The 21124-nt window shown below is 41.7% G+C and overlaps 1 protein-coding gene across 5 annotated transcripts in view; it reads right to left on the bottom strand.

Annotated features, from left to right (window-relative positions):
* Positions 1-10483: 10483 nt before the first annotated feature.
* The window catches only part of zgc:101566 (Transmembrane protein 263-B-like), a 124888-nt gene continuing 114247 nt past the window's right edge, over positions 10484-21124 (bottom strand). For 4 of the 5 annotated variants that reach the window (XM_055649222.1, XM_055649221.1, XM_055649219.1 and 1 more), the window contains exon 3: positions 10484-11857. In XM_055649222.1, coding sequence (XP_055505197.1) covers positions 11574-11857 — 284 coding nt within the window. In that variant the 3' untranslated portion in view covers positions 10484-11573. The remainder of the gene's footprint in view (positions 11858-21124) is intronic. The other variant, XM_055649218.1, reaches the window with a different exon arrangement.

The raw sequence follows: 21124 nt of genomic DNA, 5'->3' as shown, positions 1-21124 counted from the left end.
AGGGGGAAGGGGAGGTTTGAGTGGAAGCACAAAAGCAGATATCATTGCCAGAGTTTTCAGGGAAACAGTATGTGGAACTATAAGTATTTCCTGAATAATAGCCACCAGGTTTGGGATCCTTGCATGAATGTGGAATTATTACTGCTTTTTTGCCAATCTTTTCTGGGCTGTTCTCCCACATGGGAACCCCCACTCCAGAGTACAGCTATACACGAACAGCATCTCTCTTATTACTTTTCATATATGTTCTTAATTATCTAGATATTTCAGTATTTGCTTTTGAAAAAATCTTTCTGTAATGTATTATTTTCAAAGCAAATGTTTAAATCTCAATTGTTTTTTAATGTACAATTTCAGAGACATTCTGAACTACTTATTTTTAACAGCCAGCTTGGTAATATGGCTTAAGTGATTCTGAAAGATTTCTTCAGCCCTTTTATGGGCCGGATTGGACACATGATGTTACTTACACTCAGCCCATTCCACCGCAAACCTAGCACTTCGCACCATCGGAAGCACCCACATGAGGTGTTGCCGGAATAAGGTAGCAGCATCTATTATCAAGAATCCCACCATTTGGCCCATGTCTTCCTTCCCACTGCTGCCGTTTGGCAGAAGGTACAGAAGCCTGAACTCCCACACCACTGGGTTCAGGAACAGTTATCTCCACATAGCCATCAGTGTCTTGAACCAACCTGCACAACTCCAATCCCACATCAACAAAATAAATTAATTCACCCCTTGCATTATCATGGACTTGTTTTCTAATTATGGTTTGCACTCATTTCTTGATATTTTACAGTGTTTTTCTTTTCACTGGCTTGTCTGATTTATATGTTGTGTGTGTTGAGTCTCTGTGCCTATGTTGCTGCTGCAAGCCAAGTTTTCATTGTACCTGCAGCTTACCATATTTATGCATATGACAATAACCGTGACTCAACTTGACTTGACACGCAAGGGTTGGCTGGGGAGTAGTCGACAATTTCAGATATTACATAAAAAGGTAGAAACAAAAGGTTGGAGTAACTCAGCTGGTCAGGAATCAACACTGGAGAAAAGAAATAGATGAGGTACGAAGATAAACTAGCCACGAACATAAAGGAGGATAGTAAAAGCTTCCTTAGGTATGTGAAGAGGAAAAAATTAGTTAAGACCAAAGTTGGACCCTTGAAGACGGAAATGGGTGAATTTATTATGGGGGACAAGGAAATGGCAGATGAGTTGATCAGGTGCTTTGGATCCGTCTTCACTTAGGAGGGCACAAACAATCTTGCTGATGTACTAGTGGCCAGAGGATCTGGGGTGACGAAGGAACTGAAGGAAATCCACTTTAGGCAGGAAATGGAATTGGTTAGACTGATGGGACTGAAGGCTGATAAATCCCCAGGGCCTGATGGCCTGCATCCCAGGGTGCTTAAGGAAGTGGCTCTAGAAATCATGGACGCATCAGTGAACATTTTCCAATGTTCTATAGATTCAGGATCAGTTCCTGTGGATTGGAGGGTAGCTAATGTTATCCCACTTTTTAAGAAAGGTGGGAGAGAGAAAACAGGGAATTATAGACCAGTTAGCCTGACATCGGTGGTGGGGAAGATGCTGGAGTCAATCATAAAAGATGAAATAGCAGCACATTTGGATAGCAGTAACAGGATCGGATCGAGTCAACATGGATTTACGATGGGGAAATCATGCTTGACTAATCTTCTGGAATTTTTTGAGGATATAACTAGGAAAATGGACAAGGGAGAGCCAGTGAATGTAGTGTACCTGGACTTTCAGAAAGCATTTGATAAGGTCCCACATAGGAGATTAGTGGGCAAAATTAGGGCACATTGTATTGGGGGTAAAGTGCTGACGGATCAAAAATTGGTTGGCAGACAGGAAACAAAGGGTAGGGATTAACGGCTCCCTTTCAGAATGGCAGGCAGTGACTAGTGGGGTACCGCAAGGCTCGGTGCTGGGACCGTATCTATTTACAATGTATATTAATGATTTAGATGAAGGGATTACAACATTAGCAAATTTGCACAAAGCTGGGTGGCAGTATGAACTGTGAGGAGGATGCTATGAGAATGCAGGGTGACTTGGACAGGTTGGGTGAGTGAGCAGATGTATGGCAGATGCAGTTTAATGTGGAAAAATGTGAGGTTATCCACTTTGGTAGCAAAAACAGGAAGGAAGATTATTACCCAAGAAGAAGAAGAAGATGAAGGTGGATCCATTAATGGTACTGTGGTGTTTGGATTACCTTTTCCTCAGACCACAGTATGTGCGCCTACAGAACAATGTCTCAAGCACCATCCTGAGCAGCACAGGGGCTCCACAAGGAACTGTGCTGGCTCCATTCCTGTTTACCATCTACACAGCGGATTGTCAATATAACACCAACAGCTGCTTTTTGCAGATATTTTCAGATGACACAGCTGTTGTCGGCCTCATCAAAGGAGGCAATGAGGAGGAGTATAGAGACACAATTAACAACTTTGTGGAATAACCTCCATCTCAACACCACAAAAACGAAGGAGATAGTTGTGGATTTCAGGAGGGGGAGGAGGAGGACTCAACCAACACCAATCACCATCAGGGGCACTGAGGTGGAGGTGGTCGCCAACCACAAGTATCTTGGTGTGCAGCTTGACAATGAGCTGGACTGGAAGAATCATATGGAGGCGGTGTACAGGAAGGGACAGAGTCGACTGTATTTTTTAAGGAGACTAAGGTCATTTAATATCTGCCAACCCCTACTGTGCAGTGTCTACCATTCAGTGGTGGCCAGTGCTCTGTTTTTTGCTGTGGCCTGTTGGGGAGAAGGCGCCCGCATAGCGGACAAAAACAGACTGGACAAGCTGATCAGGAAGGCCGGCTCAGTGGTCGGGGCTGAGCAACTAACGGTCCAGCAGGTGGCAGAGGCCAGAACTCTGAACAAACTAGGTTCAATAATGACCAACCCCACTCACCCACTCCACGCCCTGAAGGTGATCAAGTGCAGCATTTTCAGTCAGAGACTGATTGCACCAATGTGCAAAACGGAGAGATATAGGAAGTCTTGTATACCAGCTGCTATAAGGTTTTATAATGCACAAAAATAATTTTGGATTTTTTTTAGTATTCATTCATTGTATTTTAACTTATTAAGTATTGAAGCTATCTGTGGAAATGTGTGGTGTTATGTCTGTCTTGAAGCTGTTGTGGCACTGTAATTTCCTGTAAAGGATTATTAAAGGTTATTCAATCAATCAATTCAATCTAAATGGTGTCAAAGTTGGGAAACGGGGAAGTGCAACGGGATCTGGGGGTCCTTCTTCATCGGTCACTGAAAGTAAGCATGCAGGTACAGCAGGCAGTGAAGAAAGTGAATGGCATGTTAGCCTTCATAACAAGAGGAGTTGAGTAGAGGAGCAAAGAGGTCCTTCTGCAGTTGTACTTCTGCAGAGCCCTAGTGAGACCACACCTGGAGTATTGTGTGCAGTTTTGGTCTCCAAATTTGAGGAAGGTCATTATTGCTATTAAGGGAGTGCAGTGTAAGTTCACAAGGTTAATTCCCGGGATGGCGCGACTGTCATCTGCTGAGAGAATGGAGCGGCTGGGCTTGTATAATCTGGAATTTAGAAGGATGAGAGGGAATCTTATTGAAACATGTAAGATTATTAAGGGTTTGGACACGCTAGAGGCAGGAAACATGTTCCCAATGTTGGGGGAGTCCAGAACCAGGGCCCACAGTTTAAGAAGAAGGGGTAAGCCATTTAGAAAGGAAATGAGGAAACACTTTTTCACACAGAGAGTTGTGAGTCTGTGGAATTCTCTGCCTCAGAGGGCGGTGGAGGCCGGTTCTCTGGATACTTTCAAGAGAGAGCTAGATAGGGCTCTTAAAGATGGCGGAGTCAGGGGATATGGGGAGGGCAGGGACGGGAAACTGATTGTGTATAATCAGCCATGATCACATTGAATGGCGGAGCTGGCTCGATGGGCCCAATGGCCTACTCCTGCTCCCATTGTCTATTCACTTTCAGTCTGAAGGGTCTTGACCCGAAACATCACCTATTTCTCTTCTCCATTGATGCTGCCTGACCCACTGAGTTACTCCAGCATTTATTGTAAATTGACTCCAGCATCTTCCCCACCACCGATGTCAGGCTAACTGGTCTATAATTCCGTTTTCTCTCTCCCGCCTTTCTTAAAAAGTGGGATAACATTAGCTACCCTCCAATCCACAGGAACTGATCCTGAATCTATAGAACATTGGAAAATGTACCCAATGCATCCACAATTTCAAGAGCCACTTCCTTAAGTACCCTGGGATGCAGATCATCAGGCCCTGGATATTTATCAGCCTTCAGTCCCATCAGTCTACCCAACATATACAATTATAAAAGGACTGGACAAGCTAGATGCAGGAAAAATGTTCCCAATGTTAGGCGAGTCCAAAACCAGGGGCCACAGTCTTAGAATAAAGGGGAGGCCATTTAAGACTGAGGTGAGAAAAAAACCTTTTCACCCAGAGAGATGTTAGAAACATAGAAAATATGTGCAGGAGGAGGCTATTTGGCCCTTTGAGCCGGCACCGCCATTCATTGTGATCATGGCTGATCGTCCCCTATCAATAACCCGTGCCTGCCTTCTCCCCATATCCCTTGACTCCACTAGCCCCTAGAGCTCTATCTAACTCTCTCTTAAATCCATCCAGTTATTGCCGATCCTATTTTCTTGTGAGACTCTGAAGGTGGTCCAGACCTTACGCATGTCAGTGGGGAGCACTGGCAACTTGCAACTGGCAGAAATTCTGGTCCATTTGCACAGCGTACCCTCTCACTTCAAGCAATAGCTCAGCAGATCTGCTTTCCTGTTTCACTCCTAGTAACTCAAAACATTGTGTAAAATGGAATATAGAGAAATAAAGTCATTTGAATACAAACACAAAACACGCTGGAGTAACTCAGTGGGTCAGGCAGTATCTCCAGAGAAAAGGAATAGGTGATGTTTCGGGTCGAGACCCTTCTTCAGATTAAAGATTAATTCTTTTTTTTGTGTCTATCTTAGGTTTAAACAGCATCTGCAGTTCCAAAGTAATCTAAAAGTAATTTGTTTGGTTGCCATATGGGGGAATAATGGAAAGTAAATGTAGTTTGTGCTTAGTTTAGTTTAGTTTAGTTCAGAGGTACATCATCGAAACAGGTCCTTCGGCTCACCAAGTCCGCACCAACCAGCGATCTCCGCACATCAACACAAGCCTGCACTAGGGACAATTTTTACATATGTGGGAGGAAAGCGATGATCTCAGAGAAAGCCCACGCAGTCACGAGAAGAATGTACAAACTCCGTAGTTGGGATCGAACCCGGTCCTCTGGCGCTGTAAGGCAGCAACTCTACCGCTGCGCCACTGTGCCGCCCTAAGAGTGAGAAAGTTTGAACAGATTTTTTTCAAATAAACTTACGTACTGCCTCATCCATAATCTTCATGCTCTTCCAAATATCTTCCACCTCCTTGCACGTTTTTGTGCTCCATAGATGCATGGCACAAACATGAAATTTAATTATACGCATAGATGCTTCTTGAGCGCTAATTATACAATTGGAAAAGTAAATTGATTATGACATGGAAGGTTGGTTCAGTAACTGTTACAACTGAATTGATTCATTATTTTGGGATAACCTACAATCTAATATATGGGCATGGTTCTGGAAAATGAAGTAAAACTTATTTCACATTTTCGCTATTATTAGGATCGATTGAGTGTGTTATTAAGATTTACTTGGCCAGTGTTATATGTCGCTCGGATGTTTTCGTGAAATGATCCTTGCCTGTGCAAGATCTGTAATGCGCACCAACACCTTCCACTCAATAAAAACTCATTATCAAGTAAGACACAAAAGACAGGAAACTAACTTTCTAATCTGCCAGTTCGACAAAAGACAGATTTACATTCACCCTTGTGAATGGAGCACATTTTAAAATGACAATTTGGTCATGTTTCATGGAACTGGCCAGTTCCCATGCTTTTCTAATGAGAATTTCGGATTAGTTAGAGCAGCAGATTGGATAGAGTTTTTTTCCCCCTGCTATCGCTGTCATACATGTCTCCATGGAAACAGAGTTAGTCTCTTCCAGTAGTTGGAGATTTGATATTCATCCAATATGATAGTACTGGCAGACTGATCCTTCGTTGTAAATTCCACTCTCTCCCAGTTGCCCTTCAGGCTTAGTATTGGTTTATTTTTTTTATAGCTTAATTTACTAACCCAAACTCTGGCTCTCCAACCGTCACCCTTTCCTTCTCTCCAGAGATGCTGCCTGTCCCGCTGAGTTACTCCAGTATTTTGCATCTACCTTTGGGCGAGTAACTACATTTTGTAGTTGATGCACATTGCAGCCGATGCACTGGTAGTGGAAGGAATGCGTGTGCGTGTATGTTATTTATTTCCTCACAGAATATCATTGTATAAATATGAATAGAAGTGCTGCTTGTCAATGTCATGCCAACCATGGTTAAAGTGTTCTTAAGAAACAAAGTCTGATTACAGCAGGTCACATAGAAACAGTCCACCCGCCCCCCCCCACCCTATACTATTTAAATTCAAAGACAGGTATTTTTTCTGTTTGTCAATTCCAAATTCATTTTTAAGATGTTCCCTATTACTGATTGTGCTTCCTAATTCATCACTAGTGTTATATCACTACGACAGATGGCGCAATGGGCTAAGTGTTCGGCTGGCGACCGGAAGGTAGCCGGTTCGAATCCCGCTTGGAGTGCATACTGTCGTTGTGTCCTTGGGGCAAGACACTTCACCCACCTTTGCCTGTGTGTAAATGTAATGTAATTATGTGAAGCACTTTGGGGTCAATGCAAGTTGACTAAAAATGTGCTATATAAATAAGATTATTATATTATGTCCGATTTGTGTTATGGAAACGTGCATTATAGCGGAACTACCTGCAACTGGACAATTTTCTACATTGTTGGACAGATGCTAGTACTGTAACTTCACTGAAACAGCTTGACTCGAAGTGCAGCTCATTCTGCTGCATACATCTTCAGTACAACAGTTGGGTAGCTGTCACGGTCTGTAGACTTTACTGTATCCAGTGATGACAGCTTCTTTGTAATAAAATATGGAATGAATTGAACAGCTGGAGACTGGTTTCTTGGAATTCAGGAGGAAGCTGAGATGGATTATCTGTTCAGCATTTCGGGCTGAATGCTTTGGCCTTACCTTTAACACAGAAGTAGGGCCCTATCACTGACGAGAATGGGGATGTGCTTGGAGCCTTTGTATCTTGTTAGGTGCTTAATCGTCAACCACCTATTACAAATTAAATTAATTAAATTACAAATACAAATTAAAGGAAGGAACTGCAGATGCTGGTTCACACCGAAGATAGACACAAAATGCTGGAGTAACTCAGCGGAACAGGCAGCATCTCTGGATAGAAGGAATGGTTGACGTTTTGGGTCAAGACCCTTCTATTAGATAGGTTAGCACTGCAGATCTTTGATCTGATCAGTGGCTGAGATATCACTTAGCTCAAGTCAAGTCAAGAGAGTTTATTGATAGGATAGGACAATGACATTCTTGCATTTGCTGCAGCACAACAGAATATTGTAAGCATAAATAGATTTCAGGCTCCTGTACCTTCTACCTGATGGCAGCGGAGAGATGAGTGTGTGGCCAGGATGGTGTGGGTCCTTGATGATGCTGCTAGCCTTTTTGAGACAGCGATTGTGATAGATGAGGAGGTCAGAGCCGATGATGGACTGGGCAGTGGTCACAACTTTCTGCATTCTTTTCCGCTCCTGGACGCTCAAGTTGCTGAACCAAGCAACGATGCAACCAGTCAGCATGCGCTCTACTGTACACCTGTAGGAGTTCAAGAGAGTCCTCCTTGACATACCGACTCTCCGTAATCTTCTCAGGAAGTAGAGGAGCTGATGTGCTTTCTTTATAATTGCATCAGTGTGCTGGGACCAGGAAAAATCTTCGGAAATATGTACGCCCAGGAATTTGAAGTTCTTGACCCTTTCCACCATCGTCCCTATCCTAAACGGGATGTAAACGGGATTGTGGGTCCCTATCCTACCCCTTCCAAAGTCTACAATCAGTTCCTTGGTTTTGCTGGTGTTATTGGGCTGGCACCATTTGGTCAATCGGTCAATCTCACTTCTATACTCTGACTCATCAGTGATACGTCCCGCAACAGTGGTGTCGTCGGCAAACCTGATGATGGAGTTTGCACTATGTCCGGCTACGCAGTCATGAATATAGAGTGAGTAAAGCAGAGGGCTGAGCACGCAGCCTAGAGATGCTCCCGTGCTGATTGTTATCAAGGTGACACATTTCTACTAATATGGACAGACTGTGGTCTGTGAATGAGGAAGTCAAGGATCCAATTGCAGAGGGATGAGCAGAGACCCAGATCTGAGAGCTTGGCAACCAGCTTGGAGGGGATGATGATATTAAATGCCGAGCTGTAGTCAATGAATAACAGCCTGACATACGAGTTTTTGTTATCCAAGTGGTCCAGAGCGGAGTGGAGAGCCAGCGAGATTGCATCTACCATTGATCTGTTGCATGCTGTTTTTGCTCAATAGTCCTATATTGTAGTTAACAACAAACTGCTGGAAGAACTCAATGGGTGAAGTGTGTTCTGATTTGCAGTTTTACAAGGCTTGGCACCTCATCTTTTATAAGGTACAGCTACAGCATCGATTGGTTCCAGAGACTTGCCAGATTATCCATTTTGCCGGAACACCAGAACATAATTCAACATACACCTCTGACCTAATTATACTCCTCCCCCATGTCTCTAAAGCACCACGGGACTGCCAGAAACATTAATAATTAACAATTAACAAAGAAATAAACAATTAACTCATTCAAGATGGCGCCACACATAATTCTCGTACTATTGTCCGGAGTAAAGGAGGTGCGGACCATCAGATTCCAGAAAAAAGTAGTACCTGTGTCATAGTCATAGATTGATACAGTGTGGAAACAGACACTTCGGCTCAACTTGCCCACACCGGTCAACATGTCCCAGCTACACTAGTCCCTCCTGCCTGCGTTTGGCCCATCCCTCCAAACCTGTCCTATCCATGTACCTGGCTAACTGTTTCTTAAATGTAAGACTGTGTGTCAGGTACTACTCCCTGCAAACCTTTCTACACTCTTCCTTGAACCAGGGGTGATGAGTTTTGAGGAATGAATCTTATTGAAACATAGAGTGTTATGACTTTTCTAAATCGGTTAGGAATGGAGCTGACTTTTTCCCTAGCTAATCGAAGTCTGAAAATAAGAGGTCGACCATCGAGAGAGAGATGAGAAGTTTCCTCACCCAGAAGACAGTGAAACTTTGTAATTCTCTACATAAGGAGTCAGGACTCCCATTCTTAATGCCCCATCCATGGTTCTATTGTTTGCAAGTAGATCTTTGATGTATCATGATGACAAAGATATGTACTGTCCTGGTCCCCAAAGCCTCCAAGATAGATTTATATTTAAACCTTTTCATGCCCTTAACTCTTCCTTTTTCCAATCTCTTCCAGCCTCTAAACGTTATTCCTCCCACCTTCACCCCTTGTTCCCTCCCAAACCATCATAAACAGTCTTGAGAAAAAATTGATGTGAGATTGTCGTCTAGCTTGATAACTTCAAGAACAAAAGGTGTCCCACCTTCTTGCTGTGAGTGAGCTTCTGTAAAAAGGAGTGGCTTATAAAGGCATTAAGAATCAATCACACAATACAGGCTAGAGTCAAAGCAAGTGAATGGCTAAGTCTTATTCGCTGAAAAATGTTTGTGAGCAGGTTATGCACTTTAAAAAAAAAAAAAGGAAGCTTTAATATTTTCTGACTTGAGCCCATAAATAACAATATCTACTGAATTAAACGTAACATGAACCTAGGGATTTGAACTATGACTTCTAGTTACTTGTTCAGCATCAGTAATTACATCAATATTATTCCAGGTCTCATTCCACAGTTACCATGTGGACGCATGGCTGGTTTTAAGCTGTGGTCTGAAACTTAATTTTCTTGCTTGCACATCTCTCCAAATGGACAGGCAGATAGAACATCATCTAATGCAAATACAATTGCTGTTGCAGGCACTCTGCCCGCTCCTTGGAGCTGGCTTGCACCACATCCACTTAATATGATATCTATATGTGAAAAAGGTAACTTGCCCATCTTTATTCATCTGCCTCTGAGGCCAACATGCACTTGTCCAATCGTTGCATGTTCATTTACCGCAGTATTCCATGTCTACCATTTCCGTTCTCTTAATTATCTAATTGCATGAGCAATTCATCAACTTTTAGGATTGTTTTTTAATGTTTAATTTAAATTGTGTGATCCACATCCCAGGCTTAAATGTTTACAATTTCTTTGCAGCAAATCATTAGATGCAAATATGGCGTGCCAGCGTTTGCAAATTCACAGCCATTCAGGACAAAATACGACAATTATGGAGAGCTGAACATTTTCAATCATGCTGTTTTGAGATTTGTAAACTTTATTTCCATTAAAATACAGACTTACAGTCTAATTCGTAGCTTTCAGGTGTCATATTTGCAAAAATAGTTCTATTATAGACAAAAACTAAATGTTTTGCATTTTGGTCAACAGAAATCAATTGTCTCTTTCAGTCTTAATACATAAACATGTTACAGAAATATCAGGTGTGCAGGAGGATGATGGAAAGTTAAACATGGAGCAAACACAGGGAGGAAACAGTGCAAACAGCAACGACTGCCTGCTACCAATTCCATTTTGTAGCAGGTAACAATAATGAAAGGTGAGGAGTCAGGCTACACACGGTAAAATGTAACTGAGGCTAAATCACTGACTGCAGTGTTGCAGACGTTCATCGTTCCCAACCCTGACCTGGCTGCCACGTGAAGGTAGAGGACAACCAGGCAAAGAAAAAAAAGACTTGCTACATTGTAGAAAATAAATGAAGACTGCATGCTTACTGTTCCCAACACAACATCTAAACCTTCTGCCACCAACACGTTTGAAGCAAATATATACCCCATGGTGTTCTACTCCACACAGAGCCAAAAACAAAATCTGATACAGAAAATTAGCCCCTTTATACTTAACGGGAACAAAACAAGCATATAAAATACTACATGAACCAATAAATATATACATGTGGGGAGGGCAAGTTTGATTTTTTTTTTAAATGTTGATAACATGTTCTTTTGCCCTCCCAACCCCTCAAATAAAACATACGTGTCCATTTTAGCTGTGGGTGTCACATGTTCTTTCTGGTGCTATGACCATCCTTATGCCAGGAGGAGTCGAGAAGCAGAATGTTCCGGATACCTTGTCGATGGACATTGTAGAATGGGATCAACTGCCCTGTTTGTCACAATGAAGAGAGATGGCATGAGCTTTATGCCATATAAAGGGGTGGGGGAGAGGTGTGGGGACAGCAAAGTTTTGTAGAAGCACATATCTTGCTGGTCGCCCTTTAAAACAAAACATATACCGTGGCAGTGTATCCAAGCATGTCCAGGTATACTTAAATCATGATGAATTTTTTTTTGAAGAAAAACATACCCTACAAACTGCTTCACTTAGTCGGATTTGTCCTTTTTTTTGGATGTAAAGGGAACCTTCCTGGCCATAGCTGAGCCGACAGCACCAACACCGATGGACACTGCTGACACACTACCTTTCACCAAGCCGACGCCAGCCGCTGGCACCGTGGTCACTGCCGTCTTGGTTAACTCCAGGCTCTTGCTTCCAACCCAAGCAACGCCCCCGAGAGTGGCACCCACCGCTCCTTTAGTCATGCTGTAAAGGCCTCCGGTCATCCTCCAGATCATTCCTGGCTCTTGTACGGCAAGCTCCTTCGATTCTATGGGAATAATGTTGTAAAAAAGATTGCCATAAATAATACCAGGCATATATGAAACAATAAGTAATACATTCCTTTTAAGACTATGGTTTCCAGTTTAGTTTAGTTTAGAGATACAGTGCGGAAACAGGCTATTTGCCCCGAGTCAGCGCCAACCAGAGATCATATGTTGAAAGAATGGAACGACTGGACTTGTATACGCTGGAATTTAGAAGGATGAGAGGGAATCTTAATGAAACATATAAAATTATTAAGGGATTGGACACGCAAGAGGCAGGAAACATGTTCCCGATATTGGGGGAGTCCAGAACCTGGGACCACAGTATAAGAATAAGGGATAGGCCATTCAGAATGGAGAAGAGGAAAAACCTTTTCATCCAGAGAGTTATGAATCTGTGGAATTATTTGCCTCAGAAGGCAGTGGAGGCCAATTCTCTGGATGCTTTTAAGAGAGAGTTAGATAGACCTCTTAAATATAGCAGAGTCAACGGACATGGGGAGAAGGCAGAAACAGGGTACTGATTGTGGATGATCAGCCATGATCACAATGAATGGCGGTGCTGGCTCGAAGGGCCAAATGGCCTACTCCTGCACCTATTGTCTATTGATCTCCCATATATTAGCACTATCCTACACACTAGGGACAATTTACAATCTTTACCAGAGCAAATTAACCTACAATGAACACCTTTGTAGTGTGGGAGGAAACCGGAGCACATGGGGAAAACCCATACGGTCACGGGGTGAACGTACAAACTCTGTACAGACAGCACCGGTATGCAGGATCGAACCTAAGTCTCTGGCGCTGCAAGGCAGCAACTCTACTGCTGCATCACTGTGCCGCCCCAAATGGAAAATTAAAAAAAACAGAGATATATTTAAGATACTAATCACTCAACTGCATTGGTCGTACCTGCCACCAGCCTTGTCTTTTCACTGACACTTTTCTAGATCCAATAATCCAGTACTATGCATGATTACATTAAGTGCAGAGTACATTCTCTTTCACATCAGTATTACACCTATGGTAGGTACATATACAGTAAACCCTCGTTATAAAAGACCATGGGGGGGGGGGGGGGGAATGGTGTCCGTTATTGCTGATTGTCCACCATAACTGAGTAAGGTATTATCATTAGGTACACAAAAAAGCTGGAGAAACTCAGTGGGTGCAGCAGCATCTATGGAGCGAAGGAAATAGGCAACGTTTCGGGCCGAAACCCTTCTTCAGAAGATATTATCATTGTATGACTAGTAGAAACAAACGGCTGCAGTTGCTGGTTAATACACAAAAGGACACAAAGCTTTGGAGTAACTCAGCAGGTCAGACAGCATATCTGGAGAACATGGATAGGTGGCACTTCAGGTCAAGATTCTTTTTCAGCCTCTCGGACTGGGGTTGGAATCCAGGTGAGCTGACGGCCACGGCCTGCTGGCAGCTGGGGGGAGAGGTGAGGATCGGTGGAGTCAATGGTCGCGGCTCACGGGAGTGCAGGTGAGGGTCAGCGGTGGCGGTGGGAGCTGTGTGGGCCGGAGGTGGTGGCAGAAGCTCCTGCCTGGAAGTGGAGCACGCCGGGAGTGATTCAGGAAGCTGGCGCTGTAGGCGACATGTGACGGGGATGGCGCGAGCAGGTGTTGGCAGTTCAGTCCGCTATAACCACAATCCATTATGAAAACGTCCGTCAAAAGGAGGATTTACTATACATGTAAAGCAAAAAAACATGAATGTAATTTCAGTTTACTGTTGTGATTATAATACCCATGGACAATAGACAATAGGTGCAGGAGTAGGCCATTCGGCCCTTCGAGCTAGCACCACCATTCAATGTGATCACGGCTGATCATGGAATAACTATAAGAGGCAGTTAGAGAGGATCAGGTTTAGGTTTGAGTTTATTATTGTCATTTTTTTTACCAAATCCAATTAACCTACCTGTACATCTTTGGAGAGTGGGAGGAAAACAGAGCACTCTGGAGAAAGTGGAGAAAATCCACACAGGTCACGGAGAGAACGTACAAACACCTGTACAGACAGCACCCATGGTCAGGATTGAACCCGGCTCTCCGGCGCTGTAAGGCAGCAACTCTACCACTGCACTGCCTTGCAGCCCACTAGTTGCTCATTAAAGATATGGTTGCCTATACCTGGTATTATCCTCATGTATTCATAATTCTGTTCGTTATAAAGATATTTATATATTGGGATGAGGCAAACTAAACAGTAATTTAATCATTCACTTGCACAGATTGTATTATACTTTACTATGTGGCCTATCTACTGGTTCATGAACTAACACTGTTAATTTGAAAATGAAGTGTTTGAAATTGTATGTGTGTGCTCATCTACAGTGGCATTCCAATTCCCATTGCCAAATGAATGAACTCATATCTATCTTGCATTATATACATCTGCCATCTGACTGCTGATCATCTGAAACAGACTATCACTGAGAGTATTTTGCAGTTATTCTTGCTGCTTAGCAAACTATATTTTGATGATGTTGGCATAGTTTCAGTTTGCTTTTCCAACACTCTAATCCAAACCATTTGTGATGAAATTAACGTGATCCTGGCCCCAGCGTTCTACTTCCAGAACCAGTTTACAATAATCCTTCACAAATCAGACACCTGTAACATCCAAAAGAACAAATATTCCCATGCACCCACTGCCCATGTCTGCTTGTAAATCAAACCGTGCCCTGACTGGGAATTATGGTGCAATAAAAATGAATTGGTTTATGCCAAAGATAGACATAAAATGCTGGAGTAACTCAGCAGCTCAGGCAGCATCTCAGGAGAAAATGGATGGGTGATGTTTCGGGTCGGGTCCCTTCTTCAGTCCAAGACGTGAAGAAGGGGCCTGACCCAAAACCTCACCGGTCCATTTTCTCCATAGATGCTGCCCGAACCCCCGGAGTTACTCCAGCATCTTTGGGGAATATGGTGCCAGTCTTTCAGTAAGATGTGGGAATTCCATCATACTGTGCGCAGAAGATTAAGAGGAAAGCTCCATGCCACCTTCTCAAGTTCAATAAATGATAGTCATTTACCAGCAATGTCCACATCCCCTCAAATCACAGCAATAGCTATTAATTTCACATTTCCCATACCCCTTGATTCCGCTTGCCCAAAGAGCTCTATCTAACTCTCTTTTGAATGCATCCAGTGAATCGGCCTCCATTGCCTTCTGAGGCAGAGAATTCCACAAATTCACAACTCTCTGTGTGAAAAAGATTTCCCTCATCTCAGTTCTAGATGGCCTATCCCTTATTCTTAAACTGTGGCACCTGGTTCTGGACTCCCCAACATCGGGAACATGTGTCTAGGTTAATAATAAGTGTTTCAATCTATATTTTTCTTTACATTTTATTCGAAGGTCAACTCAGCTGCATAGTAAATATTTTTAACTACGTGAGTGCTTAAGGATTGCTCTATAATGGGGGGGGGGGGAGGAAGCATTAGAAATGCGACCTAGCAGATTCTGTGCTTCTGGTAAAAATTCTTATCCTCATGTTCAAATCCCTGGATAAGAGGCCCATCCCTGTTTCTGTAACCTTCCTCAGCCATACAACCATTCGAAGAAGGGTTTCGACCCGAAACGTTGCCTATTTCCTTCGCTCCACAAATGCTGCCTCACCCGCTGAGTTTCTCCAGCATTTTTGGCTACCAACCATTCGATATACCTAGCTTTTCCATTTCTGGTATCTTGCATTGTCCCAATTTCCTTTGCTGCTATTGGTAGCCAAACCTTTAGTTTAGTGTATTATCACATGTTACCGAGGTACAGTGAAAAGCTTTTTTTTTGCGCGAAAACCAGTCAGTGAAAAGGCAATACATGATTACAATTAAGCGAACAGTTGAGTATACAGATACACGATGAAGAGAATTACCTTTTTTTAAGTGATTTTTTATGAAGATTTAGATTCAATTCTCCAGCAAGTCCTATAGTCTCAAGTCATTCAAGAACACAAGGAATAGGTCTTGCGTACTTGACAGAAGTTTCACGAATGCATTGAAACACAGTGTCTTTTGTTGCAAATGTTGGCACTATGGATGCTAATACTTAGGCTGAAAATACTCCAATGTGTTTTGTGATTCCAGCACCTTTACTCTACATATTGCTGTTAATGGAAAAGCCCTTCTGTATCAAGCTCGCTATAAAACAGCTTGCATTATTTTCCCACATGTACATTCTAATGTACTTGCTTTTCTATTCCGTAATTGTCAAGAATAAAACGAAATCAACGCAAAGATATAAAGCTCTTTATCATTCAACCAATAAATGTTAAGTTTATAATATTCATCTGCGCAAATCATGCCTTAAAGTTGAAATTAGTGCTGGAATTGTAACTACAGAAGTATTAGCAGAATTAAGTGGTATGTGCATATTAGTTTTCTAGGTTAAGTGAACACAGAGGGTTTAGCTTTATTTCAAGGAGCTGCCAATAAAATTTCTCAGATGATAACTTAGTTGACGAGCTGCCTCACAATGCTGGATTTGATACTGAAATCTCTGAAATAGAGAATTCCAAAGATTTGTGACTCTGAGGAAAGTTGTTCCCTCATCTCCATCTGATGGGAAACCCCTCATGGGTTAACAATGCCATCTTGTTCGAGACTCCTCCACAGAAGGACACATCCGCCCCGTACCCACCTTGTCAATTCCGTCAGAATCTTATATGGTCACTTCTTATTCTTCCATACACTTATAAGCATAGGGCCAACTTGCTCAACCTTTCTTCGTATGACAAATTGTTTCAGCCCAGCAATCAACCTTGTAAATGTTCTCTGCAGTACAAATCAAGGGCATCTTTCTTGAAGTATGGAAGTTGGATTTGGTTATTTAGTTTAGAGATTTAATTTAATTTAGATACATTGCGGAAACAGGCCCTTCAGCCCACCGAGTCCACGCCGAGCAATGACTCCCATACACTAGCACTATCAAGCACACTAGTAATTTGTATTTGATCACATTGAATTACACATTTGTAATTAACCTACAAACCTGTATGGTTTTGAAATATGGGAGAAAACCGGAACTCCCGTTGAAAACCTACATGGTCATGGGAGATCGTACAGACAGCACCCATAGTCATGATCGAACCCGGGTCTCTGGCGCAGTAGGACAGCAACTCTACCACTGCGCCAATCTGCCGCCCAATATGAATATTGTCAGGGCATTTGGGATAACATCACTATTCTATAAACCACTGACATTAACTCTTTTATGCCTTTTTTCTTTCATTTATTTATTTTGTGATGTTAGCATCGATGGTAAGGGCAGCATTTATTGCCAATCACTAACTGCCCTGAACATAGACAACATAGCTGTGGGCATGAAGGCATATATTGGGAGAGACGACAAGATGCCTCCCAGAAGAACATGAGTGAAATAGATAAGTTTTTATGACAATTCATGTGTTTCATGGTAACCATTAAGCCTAGCTGTTTTGATGATGTTGGCTGCCTTTTTGAGGCAGCGACTTTGATAGATCCCTTCGATGGTGGGGAGGTCAAAGCCGGTGATGGACTAGGCAGTAAACATAAGTAAATACAGAGGAAAATTGATTTGATGTAAAAATTTCCTTCAAATTAGATGATAACCAAGGTTCCAAGATCTTCAGCGAAAAATTGGATCCAGCAGGAAGCAGTCCAAATTACACAATTAAATGATCAATTACTTTCCTCCAGAGGAATATAAGGATCTATATCCCAGAGATATGTGAAATTATGCAATGTGATTAAGATCACCACAGCTCAATTCATCATATTCAGACTGCCACAAAAAGTTCAGAATCTTTGTTAATTTAGTATTTGAAATTATTTCATTTTTTCTCTCAATATGGGAGGAATCCATTCAGTCCATTGTATCTATGCCAGTCCTCAGAGCAATTCTTTTAGGTGGAGCATCACATTATCCATTGCCACTTCTTTCTCAACACCTATTCTCTCTTCCATGCCCTTCAACACTCCTGATTCTACCCTCAATCTGCATTAAGGGTGGTTTATGGCAGGCAATTAATCTACCAAACAACATATATTTGCAATGTGGGAAGAAACTCATGTGGCTAGGATAGAACTAGATAGAACTAACTGAAGAAAGGAACTGAGACAATGACATTTACACCCGAGACCATAACTGGGAACGGAATGAACAAAAAAACCCCAAAGATTAACTGTTGCAAATTTACCATGAAGCATCTTAAAAGTTTAAGGCGATTTGATGAGGAATACATTTCTGGTGATTTTAACCCTTTGTTTCAATCAGCATTCATGAGGATGACAGGTGGTTTCATTTTTCAAACAGCACTCAAATATTTTTTGTTGCTATTCATTATACACGCACTTGCTCAGAATACTTGGTTTCCTTTTCTACTGCAGCCTATAGTGATAAGAAATCAGAATCCAATGCCTATCCACAGGGGGATCTGCAGGAGCAATGCAAGTAGTAGTTACACTCTTGATGAACCATATATATTGAGGATTCATAATCGATAATGCCCTCCATACTTTCGTAGCTCACTAATATAAAAATATAAAATCCATCATGTCTCAAAATATAGACTCTGCAATCACCTGAATAAGTCATTTACAATCAATCAAGGAAGCATGACCACACTTCATCCCTTGTGCAGACAGATACATTATTGTGTGATGCACTTATTGGTAGTTTGAGCTGGGTATATTCCACAATAGGAAAAATAATATTGCATTACTTTTGATGGCAGAATAAAAATACATGATGCTGGAAATATTCAGAAAGGCAGACTGCATCTGTGGTGGAAGTAAATGAGTTAATGAGCAAAAGGCAAACTACTGCAGGAACCTAGGGGATCAGGCAGCATTTGTGGTGGGAAATGGACAGATGATGTTTCAGGCTGGGACCCATTTTTAGATAGGATCCCAAAACAAAAAATAATTTATCCATTCCCCTCCACGGATGCTACCTGCCCCGCTAAGTTCCTCCAACACTTTGATTTTTGCTCAAAAAGTTGCCAGCGTCTGCAATTCCTTGCGTCAACAACTGAATTAATGTTTCACCTGAAGACCTGCACATTGTGTTGATGAGATCATAATAATGTCCGTTCTTTCCTCAGAACAAAGGCCCCACTCTGAGAAAACAGGTTTTCTCATTCTTAAGAAGCCGACTTCTGAGAATTCCCATCGCTCAAAAATATATAAACTACTATGTTAAATCTGACACATCCATTTATTTAAAAAGCAATGAATCTTACCCGACAGTTAAATAGACTAAGATGTTCAAGATACTTTCATGTGTTGCTTACTGCTTGAAAGTTAACCACTTTCATTTATTATTAAACTTCCATTAAAAAAGTAAACCCAGAATATAGCTTTTGTGTTCCACTCAGAATATATTATTGCTCTGAGTCCCACATGTTTAAAAAAAATTAGTTCACAGCATCTCCATTTAAAAGGTTCTCATTAATGATTCATGTAGATCAGCTACTCTGTGGGAATGCAAAACAGTGCAATCAAACCTTTCCTCTTGGGCGCCTTGAATTTACTCCTCAGTTGTAGGTGTTTAGTAAGGAGTACAAAGCTTTGACCCTGGTCAGAGTAAATATTTAAGGAACGGTTCTCCTCCTTTGTAAGACTGTCATTTTATAACATTGGTTGGCATGAGGGAAATATATGAGAGGAAGGACTATACAGTTACAAATGGAAATTATATCTATTTCAGCTCCTCTGCTAAACTATTTTCACATGGATGCCTGATGCTTCTGTGCAAGGTCAAAACCTAATGAGCACATGCAAGGTAAGTGCGACAATATTTTTCCACAAACAAAATATTTGTGCAAGCCTTGCTCGTAAATCAGAGTTAATTATTTCTGACACCAGCTATCACAACATGACTTTTGGCCGAATGCTTCAGGCTCACACTGCTAACAAGTGAAAGAAGCCCGTTCCAAATGCAGAGTGCTACTCCAAAGAATAAAAGATGATGGAGAAATGGCCAAATGGATCTAATCAATTAACATCACATGTCTTGCTGGAGCTTTCTCATCAAAAACGTTTTATCCAATCTGGCAGGAATAATGAAAAGAGCAACCGTGGTAATTAGATTCACGAAAGGCATTCATCAACGCCTTGAAATTTATTCTGCATCTCCATTACATAGGCAGGTGCCGTTTATATAAAACCCATCATTTAATACGATTAATGCATTAAAACTAGAGAGCAATGAGGGCCAACAAGTCTAACACACTGCACCATCCAACTGTGCAGAGGATACTGAAAACATACCATTGCTGGTGTTAGTTCTCAGAATAGCTGAGCGCTTGTCCCTTGCATGTGCCAGTGAATATCAGTCAAAACATGTTAGCAAGGAGCAAAGACCTATAACGAGTGGGAATAAAAGGACTCTTCAAGCTACTGTTAAACATAGCACATCATTCAAACTGAAGGCACATCTCCTTTCTCAAGTTTTCACTTATCTACAAGCATCAATCATTTTCGAACATAGAACCAATGTACGGGTGATCGTTGGTCGGTGCGGACTCCATGAGCTGAAAGGCCTGTTCCCACGTTGTATCTCCAAACTCTAAATAGGAACACTTTTGTTTAGTCTCTGACATCTGTATGGCTCCTCAGGCATATTCAGTTCTTGAGTAGGCTCAATGGTGACAACAGGACCAGTAGTGTGGATGCCTTGCTGTGGCTTCACTATTCACCGTGTAAGAACAATTTAAGCGCATATTGGGTTTGCATGAAGGCCAACCTCCAGCTTTGCATTGCACCGATCAATTCAAAGATCTGACTTTTATCAAAAAGCACAAGAAAATCACTTTACCCCGATTGTACAAAACAGCACCCACTACCAAATATAATCATTTTGAAAAAAAATGTAATAACTTTTATAATTTTGTATTTTCATAGTTGCTACTTATTTGTTATTTTGTGGAATCAATATAAAGATGACAAATAAATGTTGATATTTGTATGGCAATTTATGATCCAGAACTCTTGCAATAAAAGGTTTTGCCTGCATTCTATACATAAGCATTATACCCAGTACATTATTTTGCCAAGACAAGCAACATCTTAAGGATTAATATAGCAGCAGATGCGGCCAATGTGTCCAGCAGGCCGGTATCAGCCGTGTGGGAGAGTTATTTAATTAGTTTAGAGTTTTTCTGCTCTTACTCTTCAGCCCTTTTTTAAAAAAATTCCCATGTTACTGTTGAAGTTGTCCCAATAACTCTACAATAAATTACAAGTCATAACAATTTGCCGCACAAAAAAAAT

The sequence above is a fragment of the Leucoraja erinacea genome, chromosome 18 (assembly GCF_028641065.1).
Source record: "Leucoraja erinacea ecotype New England chromosome 18, Leri_hhj_1, whole genome shotgun sequence".
Classification (NCBI taxonomy): Eukaryota; Metazoa; Chordata; class Chondrichthyes; order Rajiformes; family Rajidae; genus Leucoraja; species Leucoraja erinaceus.
This window is presented reverse-complemented; position numbering and strand designations above follow the sequence as displayed.